This window comes from Gossypium hirsutum, chromosome D01 (assembly GCF_007990345.1).
Source record: "Gossypium hirsutum isolate 1008001.06 chromosome D01, Gossypium_hirsutum_v2.1, whole genome shotgun sequence".
Taxonomy (NCBI): domain Eukaryota; kingdom Viridiplantae; phylum Streptophyta; class Magnoliopsida; order Malvales; family Malvaceae; genus Gossypium; species Gossypium hirsutum.
Window position 1 is genome coordinate 57,760,464 of NC_053437.1, and position 14,123 is coordinate 57,774,586.

A 14,123-nucleotide genomic window follows, 5' to 3' on the forward strand; every position below is an offset into this window, starting at 1 on the left:
TCTTCTTGAGTTGGTGCACTTAGACTACACCTGTTTCACATCTGTTCTCATTGACTGCATTTCCTTCTCTATTTTATCCAGACGTTGGCCACATACAATATGGTCATTCGCGTTGGCCTTGTCTTGAGGGTTCTACAAATAAGGAGGTTGATAATTAATGTTTTTAACTTGATTTGAGTTATTACCTCCTCATTGGTTTCCTCCCTATCTTAAGTTCAGATGATCTCTCCATTTGGGATTGTATGTATTTGAATAGGAATTTTCACCCCTATTTTCGATATAGTTCACATCATTAGTAAGATTATTAATATAGTGGAAGAGTGGTTTGTCTCTTCCATAAATATCCGATACAGCCTTTTCAACTTCTATTCGATTAATTCTATCCAGTAATTGTTGGTATTAGTCATCTTCCTAGATAGCCTTCATCGTTGATGGTCTTTTGCCATATGTATAACGTTCAGTTGGCCATTGGCAGTAATTCATTGCCATACTTTCTATTAAGTTGTACGCATCCTCGTACGTTCTGCTTATCAAAGCTCCTCTTGTTGCTCATCTAATCCTGACCTCGAATGTACATCTAACCCGTTGTAAAAAGTTACAGTCATAACCATTCAGGCAATCTGTGATGTAGGCACTTCTGAATTAATGTTTTGAAACCCTCTCATGCTTCGTGACGACTTTCTCTTTTTAACTGCTTAAACATCAAAATTTCCTTTCTTAACTAAATTGTTTTGTTGATGGGAAAAAACTTTTGTAGGAATTTATTTCTTGCGAGTTTGTCCCATGTCGTGATTGATCTTGGTGCCTGCGAATCTAGCCAAGAAAAGGCGTTACCGATTAATAAAAATGGGAACAACCAAAGATGAATAGCATCATCAGTGACCCCATTGAATTTGAAGGTACCACAAAGCTTGAGGAACTGTTTTAAATGCTGACTCGGATCCTCTATCATTGTTTCGTGAAACTGCACATTATTCTGGATCGTCTGGATCATGGTTGGCTTAATATAGAAATTATTGGCCGTGATAATTGGCCTCGTTATGCTCCCTCGAATCATATCCATATTTGGTAGCGCATATTCTCTTAGAGTGCTCTTATTACATGCCATGTTTAAATTTGTGGGTAACTGTAATGGTGGTGGTAAGTTTGGTGGGTTAGCGTTGGCTTCGTCGAATAGCGAATTTTCGCGAGATAAGTTTCCCATAGTAGGTGGTGTGTTCTGTGTCTGTTGCTGCTATTATTACTGTTGTTGTCAACGATTCCTTCAGATAATTCTTTTTGGATCTGTGGTTGACTTTATAGGTGTCCCCTACTATGAGTAATACACTAACCCAAAAAGATAAAATTAGTAGAAAAGAAATTTAAATTCGTAACTATAACCTAAAAACTTCCTAATTAGTCTATTAAAATGAAAAAAATTAAAACTAATATAGTGACATGCCTCCCAAGCAACGACGCCAACAACTTGATCGTCTTCAGACATACTAATATCTAAAGGAGAAATCCTGTGCAAAAGATGTGAACAAATAGTATTCGCAAGTATACGAGTCAGGTTTGAGACTCGGTTTTGTTTGTAATGTATGTTTAACATGAACTTAACTTGAATATTTTGATTTATTGAATGATAATGATTAAATTGTTATAAATGTTCCAGTTTAATGTAGTAACATCCTATAGCTCGGGTCTGGCAACTAGACCGGGTATGGGGTGTTACAATTGTTCAAATAGAGAATTTGATTAAAGAATTTTCTTGAAAAATTAATTTGGAAAATCTTAGTGGTTTTTTGGAAAAATTAAATTAATCAAAATAGTTAAAATTAATATGACATTTTTAGAAATTAATTGGTCGAACCGGGCCTAGTATGTGAAAACGAGCTAATGGTCTAACCGGTGGCTGGACTTGTAACACCCCCTAATCCCAAATCGTCGCCGGAACAGGGTTACGAGGCATTACCAGACCTATCAGACAACTTACGAATAATTCACAATTAAAATAACATTCATAGTATAATTTAATAATTAAATCCCTATAATGGACTCCCGAAGCCCAAAACATGTATTAAAAGTAGAACGGAATTTGTTCGAGTATTCCGAAAAATTTTTCGTAAAATTTTTTTGAAAAATTTCGATAGTATTTCTGCTTATTTTTACATAAAACCCCTGCAAACTAGAGGTGTTCATAGGTCGAGTTGGGCTTGGTTCGGGCTAGGCCCAAAATTTTTTTTGGCCCGCATCCTAGCCCTGGCCCAGCCCGGCCCGAGATATGGGCCTAAAATTTTGTCTAGGCCTGGCCCAGGAAAAAATTCCTAAGCTCGGCCCGGCTCGGCCCATTTTTTTAATAAACCCCAAAAATTTATTTTAAAAATATCTTAAAATAAAAAAATAAAAAAAAATATTTATTATATTTTATTATATAGATTAAATTTAATATTAAATCTATTAAATTAATAAAATATTTATCTACAAGTTAAATATTAAATTAAATTTAATATTAAGATAACCACTTTAATATTAAATTAATAAAATACTATTAATATAAGTATTAAATTAAATTTAATATTAAAATTATTAAAATAATATTATTTTTGGAATAATTAATCTGAAATCAAGTTATCCGGTAGAGTCCCAGTAGGAGCGTAATTTTTCCACTACTCAACCACTACTCAACCATTAGTCGGCCATTGGAATGTCATTGTCGCATCCGCAAGCACTACTGGGTGGTGCTGGCGCGACACCCTCATGACACCCTAAGTCTGTTCGACTGCTACTGGTTTGGTCCAGTCCAACCATCAGTTGAACCATTGGCCTAGTTTCATATATCAGGCCCAGTTCGATCAGTTTTGAGTCCCAATTTTGATTTTTGGTTCTCGGTTCTAATTTTCGATTTCAAGTCCAATTTTTAAGTCCAATTTTCAAGTTCAATTACCCATTGAACCAATTGCCTGACTTGAAAATTAATTTCCACAAATATCATATTAATTTTAATTAATTTGATTAATTTAATTTTACTTGATTAAAATTAATTTTTCAAAAAATATTAAGATTTTCCAAATTACTTTTTCAAGGAAATTCTTTAATCAAATTCTCTAGTTGAACAATTCTCATGATCGCCTAATTTAATTCTACATCGAATAAATTGACTTAATTAAATTATTTCCAAAGTCATAGAATTTTGTTTTGATTCAAATGTACTCCGATCGAGCTTTTGTTGAGCTAGCGGAGGGACCAATCAAACATATACAATTAGGCTTTAATAATTGTAATCATATCCAGAAGCATCATTCCGATAATTTACAATTTACTTAATCATGGAGTTAGTCTACAAGAAGTACCATGGTTGAAAACTCCTTATTGTATACTCTTTACGAAAGCAATTCATCCAACTGCTTTGTCCAATGACCTCGTCATGTATGTGTTACCCTCATATGATATCCTTGATTCTTTTAAGTTAATTCCTTTCACTCAATACAATCCTATTTTATCTCATTGTCACCATTGTGTTTTTCTTAATAATTAATAGTGAAATGTGAAATTTATTTATTCTTCATTCAAATATATAGAAAACACTTACATGTTTACTAAAATATGAGCACATTTCCCAACATAAACTCGTATAGTTAATTGGGTAACCAATTTCCAATTTCATCGTATAGTTCAAATCACAATCCTGTCATTCTCAATTCATCATCAATTCACCATTTCAATACAATATATGACATGTTTCAACTCAATTTCCTATTAGGTGTCATATATCAATTAAATCATACTACTTTCTATTTTATCTAATTTAGTCTTGTATCTCGATATTCCATATCTATCACCATAATTTAATTCATAAAAGTATTATATACTCATCTCATTACTAAATCGTGCGATTTAACATGAATATGCAATAATTAGATTGATCTCGGATCATAAAAATACAAACAGAAAGCTGTGTCACTTGCCATCGACTCTCATATTTCCTTTTCCTCTCGATAGCCCGACGTCATCTTTAGCTAAATCAATGGCCAAATAATTTAGCTTTAAGAATGTTTCTCTTATTTTCTCCCTAAGGAATCGGTTAAGAAAGATGAAGAAGATAACACAATCTATTTCTTTCTACTTGTTTTTGTTATCTATAGTGTAATTAAGTCTTAATTAACTTTAGTAATAATGTTTAATTTAGATTAATTAATCATTAAAATGTCCAATAACCATGCCACCATCATCCACCATCACCAATAATCTATTTTTGGACTTTTGGCTATTTACTAATTAGGTCCCTAAACCTTTGGCCATTTAAAAATTTATAGCGATTGGACTTTATGATTTAGTCCCTAAGCCTTAATTAACTATTAATTTGGAAGAAATTATTGGACCAAACTTTAATATAACAATATATTATACACGTAAATATTAAATATTAATATTTATGGAAATGAGATCCTAAAACCGTAATTTCTGACACCACTAAATTTCAGGTCATTACATTGAGAGTCAAAATGACCAAATGAGTAAATGTTAGGAGCTAAATTTATCTATATGCCTTGATATTAAAATGTATAAAACAAAACTTCGGTTGTAATGATAGAGTTGAGGTTTTCTTGTTTTTAATGGCATGTGTTTAAATTTCAATATTTGTAATTTTTTATTAATTTTTTAAAATAAAAAAGTCAAATACTCTCATAATAATATAAATCATTTAAAATGTGTAAGGTTATTTTCGTAATTTTCTTAACTTAGTTGTTGCCATTTGGCTCATGGCAACACTAAACTCAGTCATGACTTTAATAATAGTAGAGATAATTTTGTTAAAATAATTAATTATATTAGAAGAGGAGGGATCCACTTAGTGTAAAAACTAAAGTAGTTTTACACACTTTCGTAGCTATTTATATGATTAATATTTTAATGATCCAACCATTATATTTCATGGTCTATTTATGTAGATCATGCATGTCAAATTTGATGTAAATTTAAAATTTCTAATAATTTGTTCTATGTAAAAAAAAATAAACAAACCGTTTAATATTTATTAATATATAGAATATTTTATATCAATATGGTGGAGATATTGGACGGGTTTGAAATTTTACATGGATGACAAGTACAATTATATTGATAAAATCAATGGTTGAATTATTAAAATATTAATCATATAAATAATTACGGAAGTGTGTACAATTACTTTAGTTTTTACACCATGAAAGAGGATCCCTCCCCATATTAAAAATTTATTATATATTGTTAAATATAAATATGTATGTTTAATAATATTAAAAATTATCTTGATTGAGTGTTAGTTTAGTTGGCATTGGTATTGTTACCAATGCAGAAAGGCTCAAGTTCAGGCGTGTTTGAACGCGTTTACCCTATTATTTAAGGGTTAAGGAAGGGTTATATGTAATTTTAAGCTTCATATAAAAAAATAGTATTGAAAATTATAATATTTAAGATCAATATTTTAATATTTTTAAAAATAAAATAAAAATTTCTTATTAGTATAACGATATTTGGTTCTTCAATTTGATTTTTATCTAAACATCATGTTACTCATCGTTTTATACTTTTCAAAAAGAGAAAATAAATTCTAAAAAAAATCTTGATGAAAGCTTATCATGTGTATTTATTTTTTAGATTTATTTAATAAAAAACACACACATATATTCTCATAGTTATTTATTATTTTGTAAAAAAAATATCGTTTTAATAATTTTTTAATTGAATTGGTGTTTAATTAATTCGTGATACTAACTCAAACAAAACCTTAAGTATAAGTATAAATATATGTAGTACAATATTTTTCAAAAGAAAAAAAAACATTAAAAAACTTATGTTAAAGGGAAAAAAATGTACGAGTACCATGGAGGCCCTTTGTATTAGAAGTTGGATTGCATTTTACTCACTCTATTTTAAAATGGACAAATTAATTTTTTATACATTAGATCAAAGAGATTCATCATTTTGTTAAAAATATTTATCAATTTCTATCATTTAGTGTTGACGTGGTTAATGGAGCAACCAGACAGTGATACATAAAATGTCACATGTACCTTATGATGACGTGACTATATTTTAAAATTTTAAAAAATCTTAAAATTTTTTATATCATTATTTACAATAACCATATCTATGATGAACATGAACATTTGTCCATATTCATTTGAACTGGACAACTATTTGTTAGGTATATCTTGGACATGGTTTTTCGAATAATTATAAAATATAGAAAGCCATTTAAAATTTAATTTTTGGTACAAATTAAAAAAATTATTAAGAACTATAAGAAATGATAAATTAAAAATATTTAATAATTATTTAAGAAACTAGGCCAGAATTAACTTCGACAATGTTGTTTTAAATAATTTTCTATAATCTTTTACAATTACTTTAAAAAAACACATCTAAAATGAATTTAGACCATCATTTATCCATGTTTATTATAGACATGGTTTTTTAAATAATTATTAATTTTTTTTAAAAAAATATTTTTAATTGTTAAATAGGCACAATGATTTATTTGGCTCTTCAACTTTACCAAAAAAAATCATTTTAGCCTGCATGCATTTAATTTTTTATCTCTTTTGGCCCTTAAACTTACATTTTTTGTCAAATTACCTAAAAATGGATGTAAAAGTTAACATTTGTTAACTTTACTGATGTGACATCCACATTACAGTCCACGTTAGCAATTAATTAATTTTTTTAAAATAAAAATATTGAAAATAATTTTTTATAATTTATAATTTTAAAAATATTTTTTCTGAATTTTTAAAATTAAAAAATTAATTAATTACCGACGTGATATCTACGTGAATGCCACGTCAGCAAAGTTAACAAATATGAACTTTTCTATTCATTTTGAGGTGATTTGACAAATATCATAAGTTTAAGGGCTAAAAGAGACAAAAATTAAATGAGGGCTAAAATGACATTTTCTTTGTAAAATTAGAGGGTCAAATAAGTCATTGTACCTTTTAAATATTTATCGACGTCAGCATGAGATACACATGACATACCATACATATTTATTTAGTTGCTTTGTCAGTCATGCCAACATTTAAACGATAGAAATAGATAAGATTTTTAATAGAAAGACAATTTATTCTTTAATATAACGCACATAAATTACTTTATTTGTTTTTAAATAAAAATGACAAAATACAATTTAACCTTTAATAAAGAGTATTTTACTAAAAAAAAACTCATTTCTAACATTATTTATGGAAATGAGCCACTTAAAACATTACCTACCGGAATGGGCCAAAAAACACAAAACGCTTCCACGTAGGCACGTTTTAAGGAGAAATATTGCAAAAAAAAGCTCCCTTGATGAAGCGCTTTTGCCATGTCAGCAAAAGTGCGCTGACGTGGAAGCATATTTGCTGACATGGCAAAAGCACTTCCTCGAGGGACCTTTTTTGCCCATGTTTTTTTCTAGAATTTGGGATATTTGTATGTTAGGGTTTAGGGTTTTAAAGTTTTAGGGTTTATGTTTTTGGAAAAATAAATAAATTAGGGTTTATTTTTTCAAAAATCCTAATTTATTTCTTTCAAAAACAAAAAACCCCTAAATCCTAACATACAAATATCTAAAAAACCCAAGAAAACATACGGGCAAAAAATTCCCTTGAGGAAGCATTTTTGCCATTTCAGCAAAAGTGCTTCCTCGAGGGAGCTTTTTTCTATAATTTCTCTTTAAAATGCGCCTACGTGGAAGCATTTTATGTTTTTAAGCCAATTCCAATAAATAATATTTTAAGTGACCTATTTCCGTAAATAAAGTTGAAAATAAAATTTTTTTTAATAGAGCAATCTTTAATAAAACTACCTCCATAATATTTTACCGATAAAAGAATATAACTCATTGGAATGATAAAAGGTTGTAGACGTTTGTCTGTTTGTGTTTTCCAAGTCCAATTATAAGGCAATGATGAAACAGATGAAATAAAACTTTAATGGGCTTCTCTTTTGAAAACTTACCCTCTACCACTATGCCATAATAGCTTAACAACTTTTGAGTTCCAAAGTTTCGAAGTTATACATTTTCATGCATCAATAATAATATTCATGTTAATCGAATTAAGATTTAATCGATTAATCATTAATTTTTTATATCTTACAAATAATTTAAATGAAAAAAAAAAGTGATCACATATTCGATAAAAGTATATTGATGCTTTCCTTGGTTAAGAAGGTTAACCTTTGTTGGAACTTGTGTTATGAGATGGACTTAAATGAATAAAAGATAGTGAAAAAAGGGGTAAGGTAAGAGTAAAAGGTTGAAAATGGTAGTAGAACGTAGTTGAAAGGTGGGAGGATATTGGTACAAAAATTTGAACTAATCATGTGATAGTTTTATACATTGGAAAGAGCAGTGCATGCTACGTTTTAAGAATCTAAACAGCCTGTGACAGACCAAACATAAAATTAAATTATCCAACATGTTTTTTTGTTTCTTTCTTTGGATTTTTACTTTTACTGCTTCATCTTGTCATGCTTTGACCTAATACCAATATAAAGTCATGTAGTATTTAGTACAAGTCACAGGATGGATCAAGCGTTTGACCAGCCTCAGGCCCTCGGCCTCGCCACCCTCCCCACTCTCAACTCTCAAATTCTCAATTTCCAAAGACAAAACGTTCATACCATTAATTGTAATAAAAATAATACCAAAAAAATTGGAAAAGAAAAATCAGTTTGTCTTTTTGACCCCTAGATAAGTGTGTGGAGATATTTCATATATGAAATCAATTGTGGATTTTTATTAATTTGTTGCATTTTTTTTAATTCTATGCATATAAATTGTGTAAATTGTTAAACTACTAATTTTCAGGTTGCCATTTAATGATAAAGTTTAGCAATGTTACCTAGTAGGCTAACTTTTCGATTTTTGTAAACTACGTAGATCCAATTTTAACAAATTAAATGAAAGGGACTAAAATCTCAATTTTTGAAAACTAAAAGGGTGAAATTCAGAATAAGACCCTTTTGTAGAAGTAATTGAATGAGAGATGTCAGGGAAGCTTACGGTAACCTTCCTTTTCTCTCTATAAATACCCGTAGGGTAGGGTTTTCCCAAGGCTAAAAACAAAAACAAAATTTGGGCTTTTACTTTACTTTCTTTTTTCTTCATTTTCTGTCAAGTGTCACAGGGTTGGGTTGAAGTCGATAGGGATGAAGAACGGGGTTGTTTTTCAGAGGAACGTTTGCTGGGTGGGTCGATGAAAGTGAAAGGTATCGAACCTGCAGTCATTCAGCCAAAACTACATTTTCATTATACGCCTCTATATAATTTCCTTGATAAAATGATGAAGCGAAAGGGTTGATGGGAATGTTGTTTGGCTCGAGGTCATTTAGGGTTCGGCTAATATCTACATGTGCATACATACATAGCCCTATATGATGTCGGACCAGGCTTCATTCCCATCAACCAAACACTTCCCCTCGTCTCATCTGATCGTGTCCGACTCATGAGATGGATCTTGGCCGGTTTGAGAGGTAATTTTTTTAGGCAGAACAAATCACTTTGTTTTTTCTTTCTTCTATGGGGTTTATCATGCATGCCAATCCTTTTAACCGACTTTTTCACTTGTCTAAACTTGTTCTAACAAACAAATGAGAAGATGCCGTTGACTTATTTTTGCGTTGACCCATCATAATTCATAATTATTTGTTTATATGATTTTTTTGACACAATACTTAAAATTATCCATAGTTTCTCTTCAATCCATAAATAGGAGGATAATATGTTTTATAAGACTTAAATCCGTACGTGTCCTTTTACATTAACAAAAATAACTATTCAAATTCAACTAAAACTAAAACTTAAATGGCATTGTTCACATTCAACAAGAGCTTATACATTTGTGATTTTGATTTAGGTAAGTAGAGAATGAAATATTATAATTGAAATAAACATATATATATATATATATATGCAAATGCATCAAAATTATTGAAATGCATGCGGTTCAAAGAGTAAAATAATTAATAAAAACTTTTAACTTTATTTTTTATTTAGGTAAATTTTTATATTCTTATTATGTTAAAATAAACTCGTAATATTTTAGGTTATATTCGAAGAATAAGCCTATAATATTTAATTTAACTGTTTTTTTTAAATGATTAATACTCATTTTCATTTGGTAACCAAGAATTAGGGTTCGAATGGAAAAGAAAATAAAGAACATGTATAAGAAGGTAGAGGAGAAGGTAGTGACGTCTTTAAACAATTTATTAGAAATCTTATCATATGTATATGAGTAGTAATACACAATAAATAATAAAAGGTATGGTTAAAATTAATTAATTAATTATAAAAGTACATGAAATTGTACTATATTAATTGGCATAGGTTCAAATTCCACAATATGCATATTTTAATTAATTTTTGTTGAAATAGAAAGACTAAAATACCCTTAAATAGTAGGGGTGAGTGTTCAATCGAATCAAATAAAAAAAATTTTGAGTTAATCGAGTTGATGAATAAAATACTTATTAAATAGTATAGTATAAATAATATAAGTGCGGTTGGGCTCTAATAGGTTTTGAAATGTTATTGGACTAATTTTTAAACAATGTTGGGTTTTATCTCTATAGAATGTGCAGGTGACCCACAAAGTTCTGGTATTTTTAGGATTTTTTTAGGTTTTTTATTGAAAAAGTGATGAGTTTAATTTTTTTATTCTTTTTACATTTGTGATAATTTTTTTATCACTTTAATTTTTTATATTTAAAATTTAATCAACTTATTTTTTTAATAAAAAATGTTATCAAATTATTATTATGGCTGCGTTGATTTTTAAAATTTTATGAAGTACACTTATCACACAACAACCACGGCTCTGTTAAAATTTTAGTGATCTAGTCGGTGGCAAAATTCAGGGGACTGACAGGGCTCCGGTCCCCGTAAAACAAATTTTTTTCATATGGTTCATTTAAGATTTTTAAAATTTTAAATCAATAAAAGTAAAATTACATTTTGGCCCCACTAAAAATATAAAAATTTGATTTAATCTTTTAAAAATTATAAAGATAAGGTCTATTAAAATGATGAAATTACATTTTTCTATCATAAAAATTACAATTTATTTTCGACTCTTCTTAACAAACTTTTCTAGTTTCGCCCTTGGATCTAATCAATGTTTTTGTCTAAAAATATAACAATTTGAATATGTTTTAAAGTGATGTATAAAAAAAGATAGGGATTAAAAAGATAAAAAGGTAAATATTAGATGATAAATTTATTATTATGCTATTTGATTTATAATTAATATTTATATTATGATGAATAATTAGGTTGTGAAATTTTTTATTTTTGAAAAAAATCTATATTTTCTTTAAATAAATAAATAAATAAATCATATTCTATTACTTTCAACCGTCTAACTCTAATTGTGAACCTCAAATTACATGTTAGTTTGTATAGTTTGATTTGAATGTCCATGTATTTGGTTTTGTGTTGATACACGGTACTAACGGTGGTGACAAAAGTAGGGAAAAATCCCCTAGTCTAGTAGAAGAGCGGAAGAAGATAATAAAGATAAATCCTTTCTAGTTTCGAGGTAACGAAGATAGGTTCCTTTTTTAGTACTTAAATTAGATTATTTATATTATAATTATATATAACACTTTGTTTAACAGTAAATCAATTTGCTTGAATTAGCCTATCTTCTTCTGCATTTTCTCTTAACTATATATATAGTTGATCAAGACCAAGATTCAAATAATAACAAAGGAAACTTCAAGTTTAACAATCCCAACAACAGAGCTCAAATCACATCCAGTTACATATACATATATTTATATATATATGAAACCCACCACTCCATTAATTCAAGGTTTTTCTGTCTGGTTCTTTTTTTCAGATTTATGTTGTTTCTGATTCTTCAAGTCCTTCACATAAGTCTTATCTTCTTCTTCTTTGTGTTTCAGATTACTGTGGTATATTATAAAGCTATGCCGGCTATCGAAATCCTTGACAAAGTTCTCAGAATCCATAGCCGAAGCTTCATCTTGATGTAAAAGGCCCTGGATTGCTTCTGGTATGGGCTGCTCCTTCATTACACTTTTCCAATAATCCCTTGGTTCCTTTCTTGCATGGTTGAGGTTTCCGTACTATATATTCAATAAAAAAAGATCAAACACACATGAAAAGATTGATAAATACAAACTAAATGAAAACTTCATGGGAACATAATAAAGAAACTGGGTAATTTTTTTCACTAGATCAGTTGCTGCTGACCACTAAGATTACACATGAAATACTGCTTACCAGGAGAAAAGAGCAGAAAATGAAGAAAAAAAAGAGAGTCTTCATGTCATTGGTAGCCTGTTGAAGCTGAGTTAGATTGTTTTTGCTGTTGTGTGTTGTAGCTGCTAAAAACTCCCTAACCCCATTTTATAGGCCATTTGCAGAGGACAAAAAAGTGATTTCTTTTATTCTACTTCACCGTTTTATAGAAAGAAACAAGTAAAACAAATAGCATGTGTAAGTTAATTAAGCTAAGCCTTCGTTGCTAAGGGTTATGTGTCAACTAATTGTACTTATGTTTTCATGCCTTTTGATTAAATTAAGCAATTTGTGGTCTCATTTTTAAATGGCGCTTCCATTTAGAGACTGATGATGTACCAAACACTAATTAAGGGAGGTTGTTAAGGACCAGAAAATCTTTTTTTTTATTGTTTTATTGACTTAATAATTCTCATTCGCTTAAATAAGATTTATTTCAATTTTGGTTCTTGTGATAACATGACATTCTAAGATTCTTGAAACATCATCATCTAAGTTTTTTATGTGACACGTTATACATGACCAAAATTTTAAAAAAATTGTCAAGTTCCAAAACTAACGTGAGAAAAGTTACTAAGTTCTAAGATTAACGTGGACAAAAAAAGTTTAAAGACTAGATGTTGCTTTATACCTTAATAAATTAATTATTAGGTAAGATACAATATAGAAATGTTGAAATTTAAGTATACGTGAGTATTTGATACACTAACAATGTACTTTTTTTGTTCCACAAGTAGTCTTAAAAAATTGGCATGTATATTTTTTCTAAAATAATTATTTTATAAATAATTTACTATAAGATACATGTCAACCCGTGACTCTCCTTATAAAGTCTAAAAATTTCACTAATCATATATCAAATAATTTCCCTTCAAAGATATATATCCTGTACAGGTAATTATTTTATTAATATTGAAGGTGGGTTTCTTTGTTCGCAACTTTTGCATGATCCTATTGTTGATTCTCAACTGACCAGCTACAAAAGACTAAACAACAAAGTGCAGTGGGAATTGGGAATTGGCTGACACTGTGAACAAAGATTGAAAAAAGAAAAATGGGAGAAAATTTTTCAAAGAGATTAGATAGCATCCAGGCTTAAAGTCAAACTTGATACACTGTTTTCCATTTTGTGCTTATGAAAGTGAATTTGTCTAGTTGCACCTTTTTGTTTATTTGTTTTTGGTTTCCATGCTCAGAATCTTTCTCTTTAATCTTACATTTTTAATATGGTTATTAACTTCTTATGTAGTGATCACACTCCCTTGGCCTGATGTGCCAAAGTCAAACTTCATTTGCATATCAACACATATATGTAACCCTAGTTGTAGCTTTTAAATTTCATCTATTTGTTTTGCTTAATTGAGGGAAAAATAACTTCTTCCTTAAATTTAATTTAGTGTCTAAACTTTAAATATTGTACTTTAATTTGCAAGTAGTTCTAAACAGTTTAATGGGTTGGATTCCTTATTTAGGTTATTTTGTTGTAAACATGATCATGGATCTGATTACTCACTTAGGTTTAAAGGTCCGTCTGAAAAATTAAAGGATTTGGATAAAAATATAGGCCTGAAAAATGAGTTTGAACAAAAAATAATGTTTGTTTCTTAAATAGACTGAGCCTCGGATAGAATTTTTTGGCTCGGATTTGGCCCGACCTAAATAAACCTAAACTTTTTTTTTTGCTGTTGTTTTACTGCCATTTAGTTATTATATTGTTACTATTTTGTTGTTATTGTTTAGATATTGTATAACTCTTATTTTATTAGTAATTTTGCTATTATTTTAGATGCATTTGCTTGTTAAGTTGCAACTATCTTACTTTTTTAAATTTGTTGAGAAATATTTA

At 29.1% G+C, this 14,123-nt stretch overlaps 1 protein-coding gene and 1 non-coding gene across 2 annotated transcripts; one reads left to right on the forward strand and one right to left on the reverse strand.

The window, feature by feature from the left end:
* The first annotated feature begins 617 nt into the window (after window positions 1-617).
* LOC121214291 (small nucleolar RNA R71) lies at window positions 618-723 on the forward strand. The gene has a single exon (XR_005909875.1). It is a non-coding gene; the product is annotated as a small nucleolar RNA R71 (small nucleolar RNA).
* A 10,982-nt stretch (window positions 724-11,705) lies between these two features.
* Window positions 11,706-12,421, reverse strand: LOC107921384 (organ-specific protein P4). Its single transcript, XM_016851244.2, has 2 exons — window positions 12,260-12,421; window positions 11,706-12,102 (listed from the first exon to the last, which is right to left on the reverse strand). The coding sequence occupies exons 1-2, from the start codon at window positions 12,302-12,304 to the stop codon at window positions 11,821-11,823; spliced, it is 327 nt and encodes a 108-aa protein (XP_016706733.1). The 5' UTR covers window positions 12,305-12,421; the 3' UTR covers window positions 11,706-11,820.
* Between the last annotated feature and the right edge of the window lie 1,702 nt (window positions 12,422-14,123).